This window comes from Castor canadensis, chromosome 15 (assembly GCF_047511655.1).
Source record: "Castor canadensis chromosome 15, mCasCan1.hap1v2, whole genome shotgun sequence".
Classification (NCBI taxonomy): Eukaryota; Metazoa; Chordata; class Mammalia; order Rodentia; family Castoridae; genus Castor; species Castor canadensis.
Window position 1 is genome coordinate 31,436,202 of NC_133400.1, and position 16,498 is coordinate 31,452,699.

At 39.8% G+C, this 16,498-nt stretch overlaps 1 protein-coding gene across 2 annotated transcripts in view; it reads right to left on the reverse strand.

The window, feature by feature from the left end:
• Fto (FTO alpha-ketoglutarate dependent dioxygenase) overlaps positions 1 to 16,498 on the reverse strand; it is a 391,597-nt gene that overhangs the window by 133,837 nt on the left and 241,262 nt on the right. The window contains exon 9 of one of the 2 annotated variants that reach the window (XM_074055989.1): positions 4,027 to 14,949. The exons of the other annotated variant lie outside the window; for it this stretch is intronic. Coding sequence (XP_073912090.1) covers positions 14,853 to 14,949 — 97 coding nt within the window. The 3' untranslated portion in view covers positions 4,027 to 14,852. Of the gene's footprint in view, positions 1 to 4,026; positions 14,950 to 16,498 lie in introns of those variants that run through there. 2 annotated transcript variants of the gene reach the window in all.

Consider the following 16,498-nt stretch of genomic DNA (forward strand, 5'->3'; position numbering starts at 1 on the left):
CATATAGGTGCTTTCTGTTTTGATGTTAACATATGTGGAGAGAGCTCACAGGGATAGTTAAAGGCCTATAGTATCTTTAGTTCATGGTCAGTTTTATGGGTTTGAGATTTTGTCAATAATTACCTTTAACTTTCTTTAAATTCACTCCATCATCTCTAAGATGGGGGTATTGGCACTCACTTTTGTATGATTACTGCAAGGATTAAACATAAATACATACAAAGTTTCCACACACAGCAGGTGCTTAATAGCTTTTGTGCTTCATTTTGATGTCCTCTCTTTCCATAAAAACTTTCCTACTTCATAATGACTCCTTATTTTAAAGAGCTCATGATTAAATTATGGTCAATACCATTAAATTTCTCATTTATCTCACATAACTAATTATCTATGTTTGTTTTCCAACAATTAAACTATAATCTTGATTAGAAGGACTGTGTTTTCCATAGCATCTAACACAGCACAGGTCACAGAGAGGAGACTTTCAAAATAATTCCTCATTCCCACCCTGAGATCTGAGCCCTCCTGTCTCTCTAAGCTCAACTCACTTCTCCCCTCAGTCACCTGGCAGCTTTCTTCTCCTCTCAGCTCAGCTCTAAGAGGGTTTCCCTAGGAAGCTCCATGTCTCTCTCCAATTACCCACCTGCTTCTTTTTCTCCATAGAACACATTAGCATCTGACATTATCTTCCCCATCTATTCACTTGGTTTTAGTCTGTCTCCTGTCCCCAGACTATAAGAAACAGGCAATGGATCTGTTTACCCCTGTATCTCTAGTGCCCATTACCTCATAAAGAGTTCAATAAATATCCACAGGCTGGGTGAATGGCCCTTTGCTTTCTTCTTACCCAGCTGTCTGCATGCCATCAGATAATTAGACACATAGAAGGGAACACCAGGACCAATGCTAGACTTCCATGGCACTAATGCTTAAAGACATGCTTTCTAGCATAAAATGCTCTAGAACTGGTCAAGCATCACTGTGGACACAAGAAACTTACTTGGTTAGAGAAGATGACGACTTGGATGAGCTTAGGTTTTTGCTCTAAAGAAAGGTCCATCAAGGGGTTAGGAATGAATCAGGTCTTTGCAATGCTGCTGCCCTCAACCATGCCTTTTACTCTTATTCCTGTTGGCCAAGTTTTCTCAGATCCACCAGGATCCTTAAATGTCAACCTTCCTCTTCTCCACAGGCCCACCAACACTGTGAGCCTTCCCATCCAGTGTCATTGTGGTGCCTCTTCTGGCTCGGCAGCCTGGGAGCCCCATAATAAAAAGTCCGTCCCAGCTTAAACATTACTTTCTTCACTCCACCTGCTAAAAATTTGAGGTCAGGCACTTCTCTTTGACCCTCTTTTCTCTTTGGCTTTAACCTTTATTGATAAGTGTGTTCAATGGTTACTATAATCCAAGTTTCAGGACAGTCAAGGTGCATCATCTTATGTGAAATGACAAGGTAATAGCACTGGTTATGTTCTAGGAAAATATCCACAACCCTATGTGCACTTTGAGGTAGGTTTATGAAAAAAAAAAATCAGGCCTCCTTTCAAATGAAAGATCTATCAACAGGCTGTCATGTTTCTACCATACTCTGTGGAGGAAGATTATTTCTTTGCCCCACAGAGAAATCAAATTTTTCTCAGTGTTGATTTTACTAGCACCTTGTTCTTTTCGTTTGTTTGTTTTTTGTAGTGCTGGGGTTCGAACCTAGGGTCTTGTGCATGCTAGGCAACTGCTCTACCACTGAGCTATATCCTCAACCTCTCTCATTCTTCAGGTATGAGTGAGTAGATCTATTCATTCGCACCCCCTTCTCTCTTTTATATTTTAAACCGAATAGGTGGGGAAACTGTGAACCTTGTTCAGATACATCCACAACCTGTGAACATCTATCTAAAAACCATTAGAGCCAGCTAGTGAGGACTGCCCTCTCTGCAGGATCCCAGTCCTTATCATTAAGTGTGAAGCTATGAGTGAAGAAAAAAAAAAAGGGATTGTTTTACATATGTTCATGAGGGCAGTTACTAAAGGGCATTTTACTAGTTCAGTATGGTAAAAGGGACCAGCATAGCTGGCACCACCACACACTGTTTCAGAAAAATGCATTGGAAAGAACTGACACTGTACCTATAATTTAAAAAGATTTGCTCATTTAAACTAACCAGCAGCATTTTCTGCCACATAATGGAGAAATTCACAGGATGCTGGGCCCCTCATGACTTTGTGGCTATAAAAGTCCCTTCATTTTTTTGTATTTGGAAAATTAATAGTTTACTGTTCCAAGATTCCTACATGTTTATATTATTGCTTTCTGACATAAAAGTTTGCAGTTGTTATGGAAACATATGGTAACATTTGCTGCTAAATTTTAAATGCATTTTCTACCCCTGTTACACACCTGAAATGAAGCCAAAAACTCTCTTTGCTTTACATTAGAGTGAAATTCAAACTGGTCTGGGCGACTATAAATGGTTGCTGTTTGTCTTGGCTCCTACCTGTATCAGATTTAGACTGAGGAATCTTAGGGAAGAAATTACATAGGATAAAATGGATATTTCTAAGTTACAAGGCCTGCAATTCCAGTGGCTCCAAATATCAGCTTTCTGTTTCATCTCAGCCTGCCAGAAAGAAAATGGTGTGGCTGGACAATAAAAGATAGACAACAGCTACCATCCAGAGCCAAATGCTTCTTGTTTTGATTCCAATGAAGAAGGAAGTTGCAGGTCCTGATCAGTGAAGTCTTGTTAGCAAATTAAATGGCTGTAAGTTACAATGTGCAAGACTGGAGTTGCAGTCCCTGGTTTCATGTGGAAATGACAAAAGTATAAACTCAACCTATTTTGTTCAGCAATTTTCGTCTTTGGGGATCTCACAACTCTCAAGTAATTATTCATGATCTGGGCCCAAGGGAATGGTGGGTAGGAAGTGTTCATTGGATTTTTTTTTTTAATGTCCCAATTACCCATTTCTCTACACCTTTACCTTCCCCAAGTCAGGTTTCCGTGTGCAATATAACTAGCCATAAACACTACTTAAGAAAACGACACTCTTTGTCTCAGAAAAAATATTAGATAAGAAAGACAATATGAGAATGCTTGCTTGTTTGAGCATTTTTCCTGGGACTTTACATAAAATAAATCAAAAATCACAGAACTTCCATGTGTGCATTAGGCCTTGTTCTGAGACCTAGGAGACCTGTGCTCCCACCAGAATCTGGCTGCCTGGGCTCACAGCCTGGCTTGGTCACTTACAACCTAGGCTATCCCAGGTAAATACCCTATCTGAGTGTTCGTTACCTTAATGTAACTTCTCTAGGTTGGTGTGAAATGTAGGTAAAACAGAACCTCCTGAAGCTAGGTGCTACTATCATATTGATCGTGATCATTTTCTTCATAATCAACAGCATCACTATGACTGAGGCACATTTCTGGACCCCTACAGTGTGGAAGGGCAGCATTTCTTAAACTTTGATGATAATATTCACCATTACAATTTTAGCCATATGTGTAAATGATCTACATTATTACATTTTTAGCAATGCTCTCTTTATATCAGCTTAAAAAAAACTTAAAGATTCATTTCAGTCTTAATCTCAACAATTTATTTGAGAACCATGGGTCCTATATGCTGATTATATTTTTCTAATCTGAAATAAAACATACTCAGTTAAAGAAGTAAGTTTTGATATCTATTGCACAGCAGGGTAACCATAGTTAATAATAATACATTACATATCTCAAAAATTGCTGAGTAAATTTAAAATATTTCACCATCAAAAAAAGGGAAATACATAAGTTGTAAAATAAAAAGCATCGTCAGGGTATTACAAGGACATCTGTGTACCAACAGTAGTATGGTGAGGAGGCCTTGGCCCTGGACTTATCAAAAAAAGGGAAATACATAAGTTGTAAAATAAAAAGCATCGTCAGGGTATTACAAGGGCATCTGTGTACCAACAGTAGTATGGTGAGGAGGCCTTGGCCCTGGACTTATCATTTCAGAAGGGCCTACCTATGCATGAACCACCATAGTTCTCCAAGTGGAGAGTGCCCTGGCAAGGGACAGAACGTGGATGACTGTCAGCTTAGCACATATTCAGGGCTAACTCCCGTCTCAGTGCAAATGGCTGAAAACAGTTTCCTCTCATGAGTAAGTTCCTAGCAATGTGAGCACTGTGTTGGGTGCACTTTGGAGGCAGGGAAAAGCCCTTGCGAAAAAACAAAAAAATGACACTCCATCTAGCATTCTCAGTCAGTCTATGCAGACTGGCTTAAATGTATTTTGACCCATGTGCTAACCTATTCTCATGTGATACATTTGGCATAAGAAAAGATTAATTACTTATGGAAAAAAGCTAACATCCCTACTGAAAATACATTATCACAATATAGAACAGGACATGAAGGTTTGCACTTGCATCATTAGCCTAGCTATAATAAATGAGACTCTCTATGTGATGTATAATATGGTAAGGAGAACACAGCTGTTTGCTTCTGTAGGATAGTGCCTAGGTACACCGCACCTGAGTCTGCAAACACTTAATAAGCCCTCAACAACAAAGCTGTATCACTCACAACAGCAATGGTGGAAAACATTATCCATGGACGATTAACTATGTCAGGACACTGAGGTCCTAACATGAAGTCCTCATAATTCCCCACTAAGGGAAAGACAGTAAAACGTTATTATAACATATGACTAATATTTAATAAGACTGTTCTACTTGTGTGTTATTAATGCAAGCTGTAAGTTATAGTTTCGTTTGACTTATTTGTTCTTCTAGACACTATTACCTGAAGGATAAAGCAGCACTTTGGAAATTCCACTTCCATTTGGGATTAAAACTTTAAAAATGTATTTGCAATTTGTTATGTTTAATTTCCCTCCAATCCATGAACATATCTATGGCAGACATTTATCACTGGAAAATCCATCATTAAAAATCACCAATACTAAGAAAGTCCAAAGCTCTACACTTGTAAAGCATTCTTAAGTGTTCTCATTTGATCTCTAGAAAAGTTCATTCTTCAAATATCTTGGTCATTTTGAGACTCTCCCCTATAAAACAAAGGATTTGAATTTCTCTGTAACAAGGTTTTTTTGACACTTGAAGACAAAAGCTCCATTCCATTTATTAAGACGACTTCCTACTGTGTGGGGCTGTTTTTTACCTCATAATTAAAATAGCACCTGAACAGGACCATCTGTGAGCATGGATTAAGTTTTGTATAAAATGTGAATATCCTTTCTTTTTTTTTTTTCTGCCACATGCCTCTAAAACTCATATATATTTTGTGTGACAGTTTTAAAAAAGCATGCTTAAATAAACTTTTATTCCAAAAAGGGGTGGGGAAGTAGTTAGGGTAAATATTTTGCTCTTCACTGTAAGCTCCCATGCATTCCTAAATAAATGTACATTCTGTAATTTGCTGAAAGAATGAATGAGCTGTCAGTCTTTGCTTTCTGTTTCTAGGATTCTGTCAGTTTATGGCAACCCAGAGACACAGTTTGCCACTTAATTTTCCTCTTCCTTTTTCAAACACACACATTTTGGAAAAGACATTATTTATCCAAAAGGCTGCCAAGATGTTGGATTAGGATGGATCTGGATATACAGACTATTTCACAAGTTAGTCTCATTTAACTAAAATAAAGTCTCATTGGGAATTTTTTTTGCACAAACTGCAAACCCATAAATGCAGAGATTATGAACATTGATACAGACATTTCTTGCAGAGGATTTTCTGACCTTATGCTAACTCTGCCATAGAAATTTGGAAATGGTAACTTATTTTAATGAAATGGTTCCTTTGGTACAGTTGGACTGTGATGTCAACCTGGTTCCATTCTAATAACCCTTATGAAATATTTACAATGGAATTTAACCACGTATGTGCAATAGCTAACTTTAGTGGCCGGCAAGGTTTGGGCTTATCCTGTTCTTTTTATTAAAGAAAAGCAATCATTCTTACATTTTCCTCTTCTTTAGAAAATCAAACCCCCATGTATTTAACACCTTCTCAAACCACACCTTTATGTGGCCATCAGTCTGGAGCAGTGAGACTAAAAACTTATAATAGCCACATGAAGACTTTGTGAAAGCTTGATGTGTGCCCTGAAAGAACAGCTGGTCTCCATGAAGGAGCTGGGGACAGGCAGGAGCTCGAGGGAGGAACGGGAGGAACGGTGGTTCACTGGCAATGAAGTCCTGGACCTTCCTTTCTAAGACTGGATTCAAAACGGCCAACATTTTTGCAGACACCATTTTTATGGTGACAATGAGCAACATACACACCTCATTCATGTTTGTAAACTCTCAGAAACTCTCTAGAAAAGGAAAGATGAAACTCTGCCAAGTTTAAGGCAAACAAAACAAAAAACAGTAAAAAACCTCACATAAATATGTTCTCCAGGCCAGAACCTACATAGAGTACAGCAATGTTAAAAGGTCACAGAAGTGGTACCCAGGTTGTATGCTGGTCTCCTAGCCAGAGATATTGCCTCTAAAGAAATGTGGGAAGGTTGAGGTTTTTGATTCAAAGCAGTCAGAATGTCCACTCTCTATCAGAATCCTATCCACACCATCCAGCTCCAGACATGTTTTGATTAGCCTGAATAACAGAAATATTTGGATTAGCTGCTAACATTTAAGTAGTTGGAAGACTTCATAACCACACACAGTCTGACTCTTCTTCTACAGAAAATGTGAAGATCCTGCAACATGGGTTCTGCCCCCTTGCAAGGCTAAAGATCAGCTGCCCACTGGAATAGGGCATGAACTCCTCCATTTGCCTCATTTTTACTTCTATGGCTTCGTTCATGTCGCTTATTGCCAGGTCCTGTAGACACCTGAGTTTGCAATCCCCATTCTGAATTCACTAGCATTCATCAGAAAACACAAATATGTAACTCTTATGCTCCCATCATGAAGAATACTCCCTTTGGAAAGCCCAGGGTCTCTTTGGGTATCATTTCACATGCTCTGTTCACTCCTCAAAACCAGGTCTCCTCTCATTTACACAGCCCAGGTGTAGTGGTCAGAGGTACCGTTGGTACAAAAGCTAGTAGATGTATGAACCCAATCAAAATGCTCAGAAACACCCAAGGAAAACTTGCCAGCTGAGGGAATGGCTCTATTACTTCTATAGTACAGAGTTCTCAACTCCAGTCATGCCAGCACTGCTTGTGTATACTCCACTCAAATCCACGCTTCCATTTATACGCAAGGCATACTTTCTTAATACACCCTCCCTGACTTTTCTGCCACAGCCTGTTTCCAATGCTGCTAGAAGATGCTGTACTTAATACAGCTCCCAATTCTCGGAGGCCCCCTCAAAGCTTTTAAAGCTGGCATAACATGCAGAATTTCCAATGAAGAACCAACAGCAGAAAGATCATTTACAGCAACTATACAAACAAGCTAAATGAAAGACTTGTGTTCAGTCATTAAAAATAATAATGCTAAAGCCCTGAGGGCTGAAATGTAAAGCTTATACTTCGTGTGAGGAAACAGAAAAGGAGTGTGTTTATTATCCCAATAAGATAACCTGCTAATTTATTTAGCTGGCAATTTTAGAGCACATTCGTTCACAGTGAAATCTCACTTTATCAGATTATACGAAAAATAACAACCACAAATAAAATGCTTGCTCAAGCCAAGAGCTTTTGCAAGATAGCAATCATTGTGCATGGGAGGCCAGCAAGGGGCTTCTGGGAGGTGCTGCCAGTGAGAGATTCCACCTCTCTGCTCATCTGGGCTCTGAACTGAGGCCAAAGTTAGTTATAGAGTTACCTCTCTCACACTTTGCAGATGATGCCTAACATCATGACAACAGAGAAGAGGAAAGGTCTCTGGTCCTGCCTACCTACAACAAGTTTCTGTAAAGTAATGAATACAGACAGCTTGGGGACTGTCCACCTGTGCCGCCTGCCTCTTCCTGCGGCAAAGCAAAACCACCAGGGATTGGCAGAAAGTACTTGTCTGACAGGGCTAGGACAGCCTTTCTCCTTAGTGACAGCCTGGGCCTCCCCTCTAAAACTTGACCCACCATAATTCCTTCATGATGCAGCAGCGAGGCAGCTGACAGTAGCAGCTGCAGCTCCTAAGCGAGATAGATGGAATTTTCATAACTAGTTCTCCAAGTTACATTTTACCTTCAAGATAATTTATGAGCTGCTCCGGAGCCTTGAAGAGACAATATGCTTGCCATAAAATTAACTGTAACAGTCTTGTAGGTTATAATTAACACTGGGAGGGTAGCAACAACTGGATGAAACACGTGGCATAATTGATGGTGAACGGGAATGAAGCAAGCTAGTGATACCATCACTGTGCACACTGCCTTAGCACACAGAGCTGGTACTTTTTGAGGGTTAATTACAATCACCTTGCAGGGCTTATATTCTGGTACAGCAAAGCTAGGCAGGGAAGAAGAGCTTTTGCTAGTGAGACTATGGGGCACCTGGATGTTACAGAGGCTGTGGATAGTCTGGAAAGAGAAACAGGCAGACCCAGGAGCCATTGGGGCATTGGGCAAAATACTTCCTGTAGCTCAGATCAAGCTTCACAGAAGCATTCCTCAGAGACATGGCTTCATTTTCTCAGCAAGTATCATTCCCAGTGAAGGAAAAGATAGAGATAAAAAGAAGAGAATCAGAATTTCCCAAATGCCCTTCCAAGACTTAAGAGTCTTTACTTTGAATACCATGGAACTAAAGCACTGCAGCTGGACATAGGCATGCCTTGGTAACCAATTAAGATGATCAACTCAACTTGAAGGTTTATTAAGTTAAAAAGTAACCTCCTGGGCACCCTGTTCAGTGCAGAATCAGAAAAGTCATGTCAATCACTCCCACCTCAGAAGGAAACACTTCTTTTTCACGCCTGCATGCCAAACAGCTTGACCAACACTGGAGAAACAGTAAATATGCCAACACACTGGAACCATCCACATCATTTTAATGAGCAATTTTAAGGTGAATGACCTATTTTGTTTTTCTGATTAGGTTTTTTGTCCTGGGACAAGATACTGGAAAGTTCTGATAAATGAGGCAACAGTGTCCCCTACAGGCCAACAGAGCTGTTCCCACCCCACCCCCCATTATTTCCTCAACTGAAAGCCAGAGTTTTTAAACTTTTACCTATAACCTGGAATATACATTACAGAGTAAATTTGCTAAAATACACTGGGGAATCTCCTGAGATAGAATAAAATTACTATTCTTCATGTGCAGTAAATTGTTTCCTAGATATAAACATATTGTACCGATGCTGATTAACCCACACAGGAGTAGATAAATTGCTCCCCTTTCACCTTAAGGGCATCTACTCAAATAAGCCTTGACTAACACAGCCCCCAAATTACTTGACTTGGAGGATTTACAGATTCTTGGAGGCTAAACTTTGATGTTCTCATCTCTGCTCCTACTCTCCCATCTTCTAAAAGATTGTACCTATAAAACAGAAATCATATAGCTATGAAGGTAGTAACTTTCCTCTAAAAGATTTATGGTAGGGAGATTTATAAAGCATGAGCTAGCTGCACCCACAACTAAAAGTGTGAAACTTGTTTAGGTACCAGAGGGAATAAATATTTACAGATACCAACCCGCTTATCTTTCCACACTGGGAAGGCTCCTGGAAGGTCTCTAAGTCCTGCATTGTGAGACTGCGTCAAAGGACTTACTGAACCATACGAAAGAGTTGACAAAGCTTTGTCACTGCCTCTAGTGGCTAGCTGTGCTGTTCAGGTTTAAATTTCATCTCTACTACTAGTGGTTGCAACTAGTAGTTGCACTACTAGCACTAGTAGCAACTAGTGGTTGCTGTGGGCAAGCCACTCTGCATCTCTATGCCTGATTTTCTCATTGCCTGGCACATAGGGAGTCAGTCCTCAATAAATATTAGCTACTATTATTATTGAAACTGGTTCCATTACAGATTTCAAGAAAAGAGAAGTAAAAGGGAGAAAGCCATCCAGAGTGACACCTGCCTTTGGCTGCTCTGTGGGATCTAGATTAGGAAGCCACACCTTTTCAAAGCTAGAAAATACTTCTGCCTTCAGGGTCATGTGAGTCAAGCTACTGCTTTAGATGAAGTTGCTGAAGTCGAAGGTATCTGTGATATGCCCATATTCCTATAGCGAGCTGATGATAGGATTCACCTGGACCCCAGCCCTGTGTCTGTCAATTCTGTATGACAGTGCTTAGTGCAGGGCCCAGCTCAGGATGAGTCCCATCTAGAGTTCCTCCCTATACCACTTCAGTACTACTGAAAATCTACCAGAAGGCCAGGATTTTAAATGGGGACATTTTCCCAATGGAGAGGCAGTTTGAACGGGTGGGGGGGGTAGTTTTAGTCTTGACTTTTTGGTTTTGTTCTAAAGAGGATGAGAGGCAATTTTTATTGAACACATAGTATATTTCAGGTATGTGCTCTAGGTGTTTTACATGGAATCATTTCATTAACCCTATGAAATAGGCTCTATTATCATCATCCCTTAAACAGATTCCAAATGAGAAAACTGAAGCTCAAAGGGATTAAGTAACTTGTCTAGTTACAATCTATAATTGTAATTTGCCTGGAGTTACTGGCAATCTGACTCAGAATCTATGCAATCAACCACTATGCTATATTACTGAAATTTACTTTGGAAGAAAACAACTTTTTTTTCCCATTCAGCATTAAGAACTAGATCCCGCTGTAAAGAAGTTAACACAAATAGTACAAATTTTATCCAGTGACCCTTAATTATATGTAGATTTCTCTATTTCTCACTTTTACTTGAGGACAAATAGCTAATACCCTCTTTTAGCCAACACAATTTGGCACTGGGATAGTAACCCTCATAGTGGCTGGCAAGAGAACAAGTCACAAAAGAACACTTAAAGAGAACCTGCCTCTTCTTTTCATGGGACCTGGGTTTCCATGGAATCGTGACTTAATCTCTTTCATACTATTTATTGTCCTATATTGTAGAATACATTTCCCTTAATCAAGGTCTACTCAGCACAGTATCCTCAAGGCCTAAGAGAGTGCAGAGTTCCAATAAATATTCACAGAACAAATATGTGGCTCCTATCAGTCCCAGCAACAATAACCACCACTGATGAAGGGCTTGCAGTGTAGTATCACCTGTGATCCCTCACCACCTACGACACAGGTATGGCTTCTCTGGTTCTCTCACAAGGGAGATTTGTCCATGTAACATGGCCTGCATTTAAGCCTTCTTTAAACAGAAGACTTTTAAAGTGACACATGTCTTAGAAAAGTAACCGGGAAGCAGGGTGCTGACAATGGAAGAAATTCATGTGAATACTGAGGAACACTGGTATCACATGAAAACCTCACATATACAATAACAAGTGCAAGATTTATCACAACTCATGGGAGGTGCACATAGGTGCCTGTGATTTGAGACTGGTCCAGGCAAAAACCATAAGACCTGATCTGAAAAATAACTGAAGAAAAAGGGCTGGGGAGTATGACTGAAGTGGTGGTAGAGCACTTGCTTAGCAAGTACAAGGCCCTGAGTTCAAACCTTACTGTCTCCCCCTACCAAAAAATAAAAAGATTTATCACAAGTGATCAATTAAAATGAGGATCAGAAAGGGAAAATGTTTATATTATCCCAACTGAATGACTTTCTTTTGGTGTTAATGAGTGCTGTTCAATAAGCAGGGCATGGCAACTGTACATATTTTATAAAAGAAATCTGCAGGGCTTCACTGAGGGAAGCAGCTTTTGTCTGTCATGCCACCAGAATAAAGCTCTGTGATAGAAGAATTTTCTTCAGTTCTGTTCACTGCTGTTTTCCCAAAGCCTGTAACAGTGCTTGGAAAATAGTAGGCCCTTAATAAGTATTTGTTGAATAAATGCATGAATCAACATTTTCTCAAAAAAATTAAGAAGCACTACCCATAAGAAACAGCCAGCAACTAATTACAATCAGGAATATGCCAGATCCAAGCTCATGCTGAAGCCCACGTGTTGATTTTATAAATAAGATGTACAGAAGTCAATTGGCTTTTGTCTCCCATAAAACTGTTCGAATGATGACAGTAAATGGTAATAACATTAACAACACTTGCCTCTTTAATATAAGTTGCTGTATCTTAGAAAAAAGGTAACCCTATCTCTTGACTCATTTAATCCTTGCTCTAAATTTATACAATGTTTCAATTCCTACACATTTATGAGGAGGTTTTATGGAGTTATTGGGTTTTATGGAGTAATCTGGCTCAAGACACAAAAGACATTCTTCCGCTAAAGGCAGAGGAAAGCAGAGCTTACAGTTATTAAAGGAGAAGGGACAGATGCATTAAAAAGAAAGACATCAACAGCAATTAGAAGGCCAGTGACTCCTGCATCTCCAACAATCTCTCTTGCCTATTCTCCACGCCCATGCCTAATGCTGTGTATAAACTCAGCTAGATGTGTGAACAGTCACTTAACCTATAGATGCCACAACTCCTAGTGCCAACAAACTGTTTCTGCCAGAAAAGAGAGTCACTCCAGAGCATGAACGATAGTGGCTGACATGGTCAGGTGACATACTTACAGGTTGTCTCTGTAGATAACTGCATCAGCCTCACCATCCCGGAGCCCATCCTCAAAGCTAGTGGCTCCACATTTTGTGACCACAATTCCCTAGAGTAGAACAAGTTCAGGCCCAAATGCCAAGTCACCAAGGATAATGTTCATCACTGCACTGATGCCATCAAAGTCACAGCAGGACACGTGGCCTGGAGCAGATGAAATACAGATGTGAAGCTACACTGGTCTCAGGTTTGCTCCTATTGAACTGAAACCCATCTCCTCAGTTGGTGACATGTCACTAGAGAGGCCTTTAGGACCAGATCCTCCCCTCCTCCAGTTCTCCCTCTCCTCACCAAGCTCTATTTCACTCTCAAAAAGGGCAGGGAATCGCTTCTCGGCCTTTTGGCTAAGATCAAGTGTAAAAAGGGCAGGGAATCAGGAACGACTGGCTCAAGGATGAGATGATGTCTTTTTGTCCTTGTCCCAGTCCACACCCTTAGTGTTTTCCTCCTCCAGTACCCCTAAGTCAGCCTGTGCACAAAGCCTCCATCCTTGTACAGGCTACAGCAAGACACTGGGTGCTGCCTAGGGACTTAAACACCAGAAAACTGCTTATCAGAGATCTCTCCTTCTTTTCAATTTTAAGGTTTCCATCCTTGGTGAGGTTAGATAAATAACTTATATTTACTTCCAATATTAGAGATCTCTCCTTACTGTCAAGGTTTCTATCCCTGGCAAGGTTAGGGGAAAGGCAAAAAAAAAAAAAGCACCTTCTCATAATTAAGAAGGAACACAATGTACTTAGAAAGTCAAGGATGAGTCAGAGAGAACATATTTCACTCAGTTAAAAAGTCTGAGTGCCAGGCACTTTTTGAGATGCCAGGGATACATCATGAACACAGAGGCTAGGTCCCTTGCTGGAATGGAGGAGACACCTAACTGTTATGAATATCTGGGGTACAGGTATTATGGCAGCAAGCAAAAACAAAAAAATGTTCTGCTTATACTCTGCCAGGAGAGAGAAAATGTAAACACATATGTAGGACACATATAAGAAACATCAGGCCACTCCTGGTATTTGTGTATGTATGTGTGGTGTTAGGGATTGGATTCAGGGCCTCATAAACACTGGTTGAGCAAGAATGTGTTCAACCACTGAGCTACACCCCTAGCTTCAAGTTGCTCCTTCCTTCTACCAAAATATAAGTTCCCTTAAAGCAGACCCTGTTGCTAAGTCATCTTTCAGTTTCCCACAGAGCTTCACACACAGAAGCATGGAAGTGTGTATGCTAGCTACTACATTTTTGTTACCCCCTCCACCCACACACATTCAACAATAAATTAGCTTGGAGTTGAGACTGTGTCCTACTCACTGTTACACTCCCCATAGAGTCTACCACAGTTGCTTGCAATAAATAATAGCTAATTGCTAAACTGGACTGCACTGATTTGTAAGTTTTGAGTATAATCCAGATGGCCACAGGCAAAAGGAAAGACCACATACCCACAGAGAAAGCTTTAATGTGCTAGTCTTAGAACATGAGCAGATCCACACACGTAACCTACATAAGCCATTTTAGTTCTTGTGCTCAGGTGAAAGTCCTAAAGCTGATTAGCTTAGAAAAGTAAATAATATCCATTATAAGTTCTAGGTTCTAACAACCTACAGTCTTATCAAAGATGTCCAAGAACCCCCTTTCAGGGATAGAGGTAATGGTTGCGGTACTGGAGAGTAGGAAGATGGTGGATAAGATGGTTGTCTTGTGGCTTACATGGCAGGTTTCAAGCTACTGAAGTCCAATATAAGGAAGTTTAAAAGCAGTGTAGGCTCTAGTAGAATCACTTTTAACTGGAAGTAGGTCATGCCAAAGTCTTTCCTAAGAGACTGTTATAAATATTTTTAAACTATTCTCTGAACCATTTTAAGGCTCCTTAGAGCTAAATGAAGTTGTCTACAATAAGTCTTCTAGAGCCTAAAAGTTGAGGAGCCATAAATGGACACATTCCATTTAATCAGGCCACATTCCTATGTGGGGTGCAGTGCTCAGAGACACTATAATAAAAGAAATGGTAGAATGGCAGAAGGAAATCTCCAGAAACAAATAAGCTATGTCACCTGCAAAATCAGAAAGGGCCAGTCCTACTCACGGCAGTGTGGCAATGGGCACAGCTGCAGTCTAATGATAGCTCCACTTGGAATGCCCCATCACTAAGCCCAAATGTTCTGACAGGCTCGAGCTTCCTGTCTTGCTATGTGATCTCTTCTTGTTGCATACATTCCCACCACCGTGATGTCATCTACCAAGAAGTCTTCATTAGAGCCAAGCTGAGGCCAATGCCACGTTTTTGAACTTCCAGGTCTGTGAGCTTAATAAACCTTTCTTCTTCATAAAGTGCCCACCCTTGGCTATTCTGTTAGGATAAGAAGAAATGGATTAATACAGTACCCAAGAGAACTGAAAACATGTCACCCAAAAATGTGCAAATGAATATTCATAGAAGCATTATTCGTAATAGCTACAAAATGGAAACCCAAATGCCCACCAATTGATGAGCTGATAAATAAAGTGTAATACACTCATACAATGGAATGTTACTTTGCAGCATAAAGTAGTGAAGTACTTACATGCTATGACATGATTTACCCTGCAATCATTATACTAAATGAAAGAAGCCAGACACAAAAGGACACATATTGTTATGATTCTATTTATTAAAAAATGTTTACAATAGCTAAATCTATACAGACCGATTGTAGATTGTAGTCCTTGTTGCCAGGGACTGTGGGGAACAAGCTGAAGGTGACTATTAACAAATACTGAGGTTCCTTTTGGGGTCATGGGAATTCTCTGAATTAGATGGTGGTGATGGTGGCACAATCTTGTGCAGATACTAAAAAAAAAACCACTTATTGCATATTCTAAAATGATGACTTTAATGTTATATGAAATTTGATTGTACATGAATCATATCTCAATTTTTAAAAAAACCCCAGTAATCTTACTTTTGTTTTATTTTTTTTTCTTTTTTTGTACCTCACATAGCAAAAGGTTACAGGCACTGCTTTAAAGTTAAAGAAGCAGTTAATTCTCTAAGTGTTCTTTAGCTCTCTGCCTTATCCTTTCTGTAGCCAGCTTCCTACTCACTCTAAATCCTCACACACATATACAATCAAGTCAAAACCTAAGATAAAAAATACACTAAGTTTGGATAATGTTTAGAAACTTTCACTTCTATTTTTAATATAATTACAGTCTGGGTGAGGCTTTTATTATGCAGGCAATGTAGCTTAGTATAAGGGGTTTTCCATACCACAACAATCCTGGTCTACTAAGACATCTACAATTAAATATTTTCCCAAGCCAGTTAGAGCAACTCGCCACTCTTGTGGTAACATCTCCACCACTTTCCTTTCCAGTGCTGCTTTCTAGGAACTTTTGACATCCTCATCCCCAAAGAACCCTGGAACTGGCTGTTCAACACTCTATAATACAGCACCTCATGCAGCATTTTGCACATAGTAAAAGATGCCTACTGAATAAAACCATTCTCATTTCAGAAAGTAAAGTGGTGACATATGACAATCATTCCTGCAGAACAGTATAGACCTTCATGGTCTCCAACATCACTGGTCTGAAACCAGGACACTCCAAGTTCATGAGAAACTGGGGGAGAACTTTAAGTAGATCACCCTTATGACATTAAGTATTAAGTATGACACTAGCATTTAGTGATCTAGACATTGTTGGCATAATTAGGATTGCTATGAGGTTTCTTTGAAAGCAAATAAAGAAAGGAATAAACATAATCTGCTCAATGAACATTATGTGCTTTCTTCTTCTCTTTACAGAAAAACTGCCAAGTCACAGGAAAGAAACAGTGCTCATGAGTCATATGTAGAGTCAGTATTGAGAAATCCGTAATGGTCAGATGCTAAAATGGACACTTTTTTTTTTTTGTA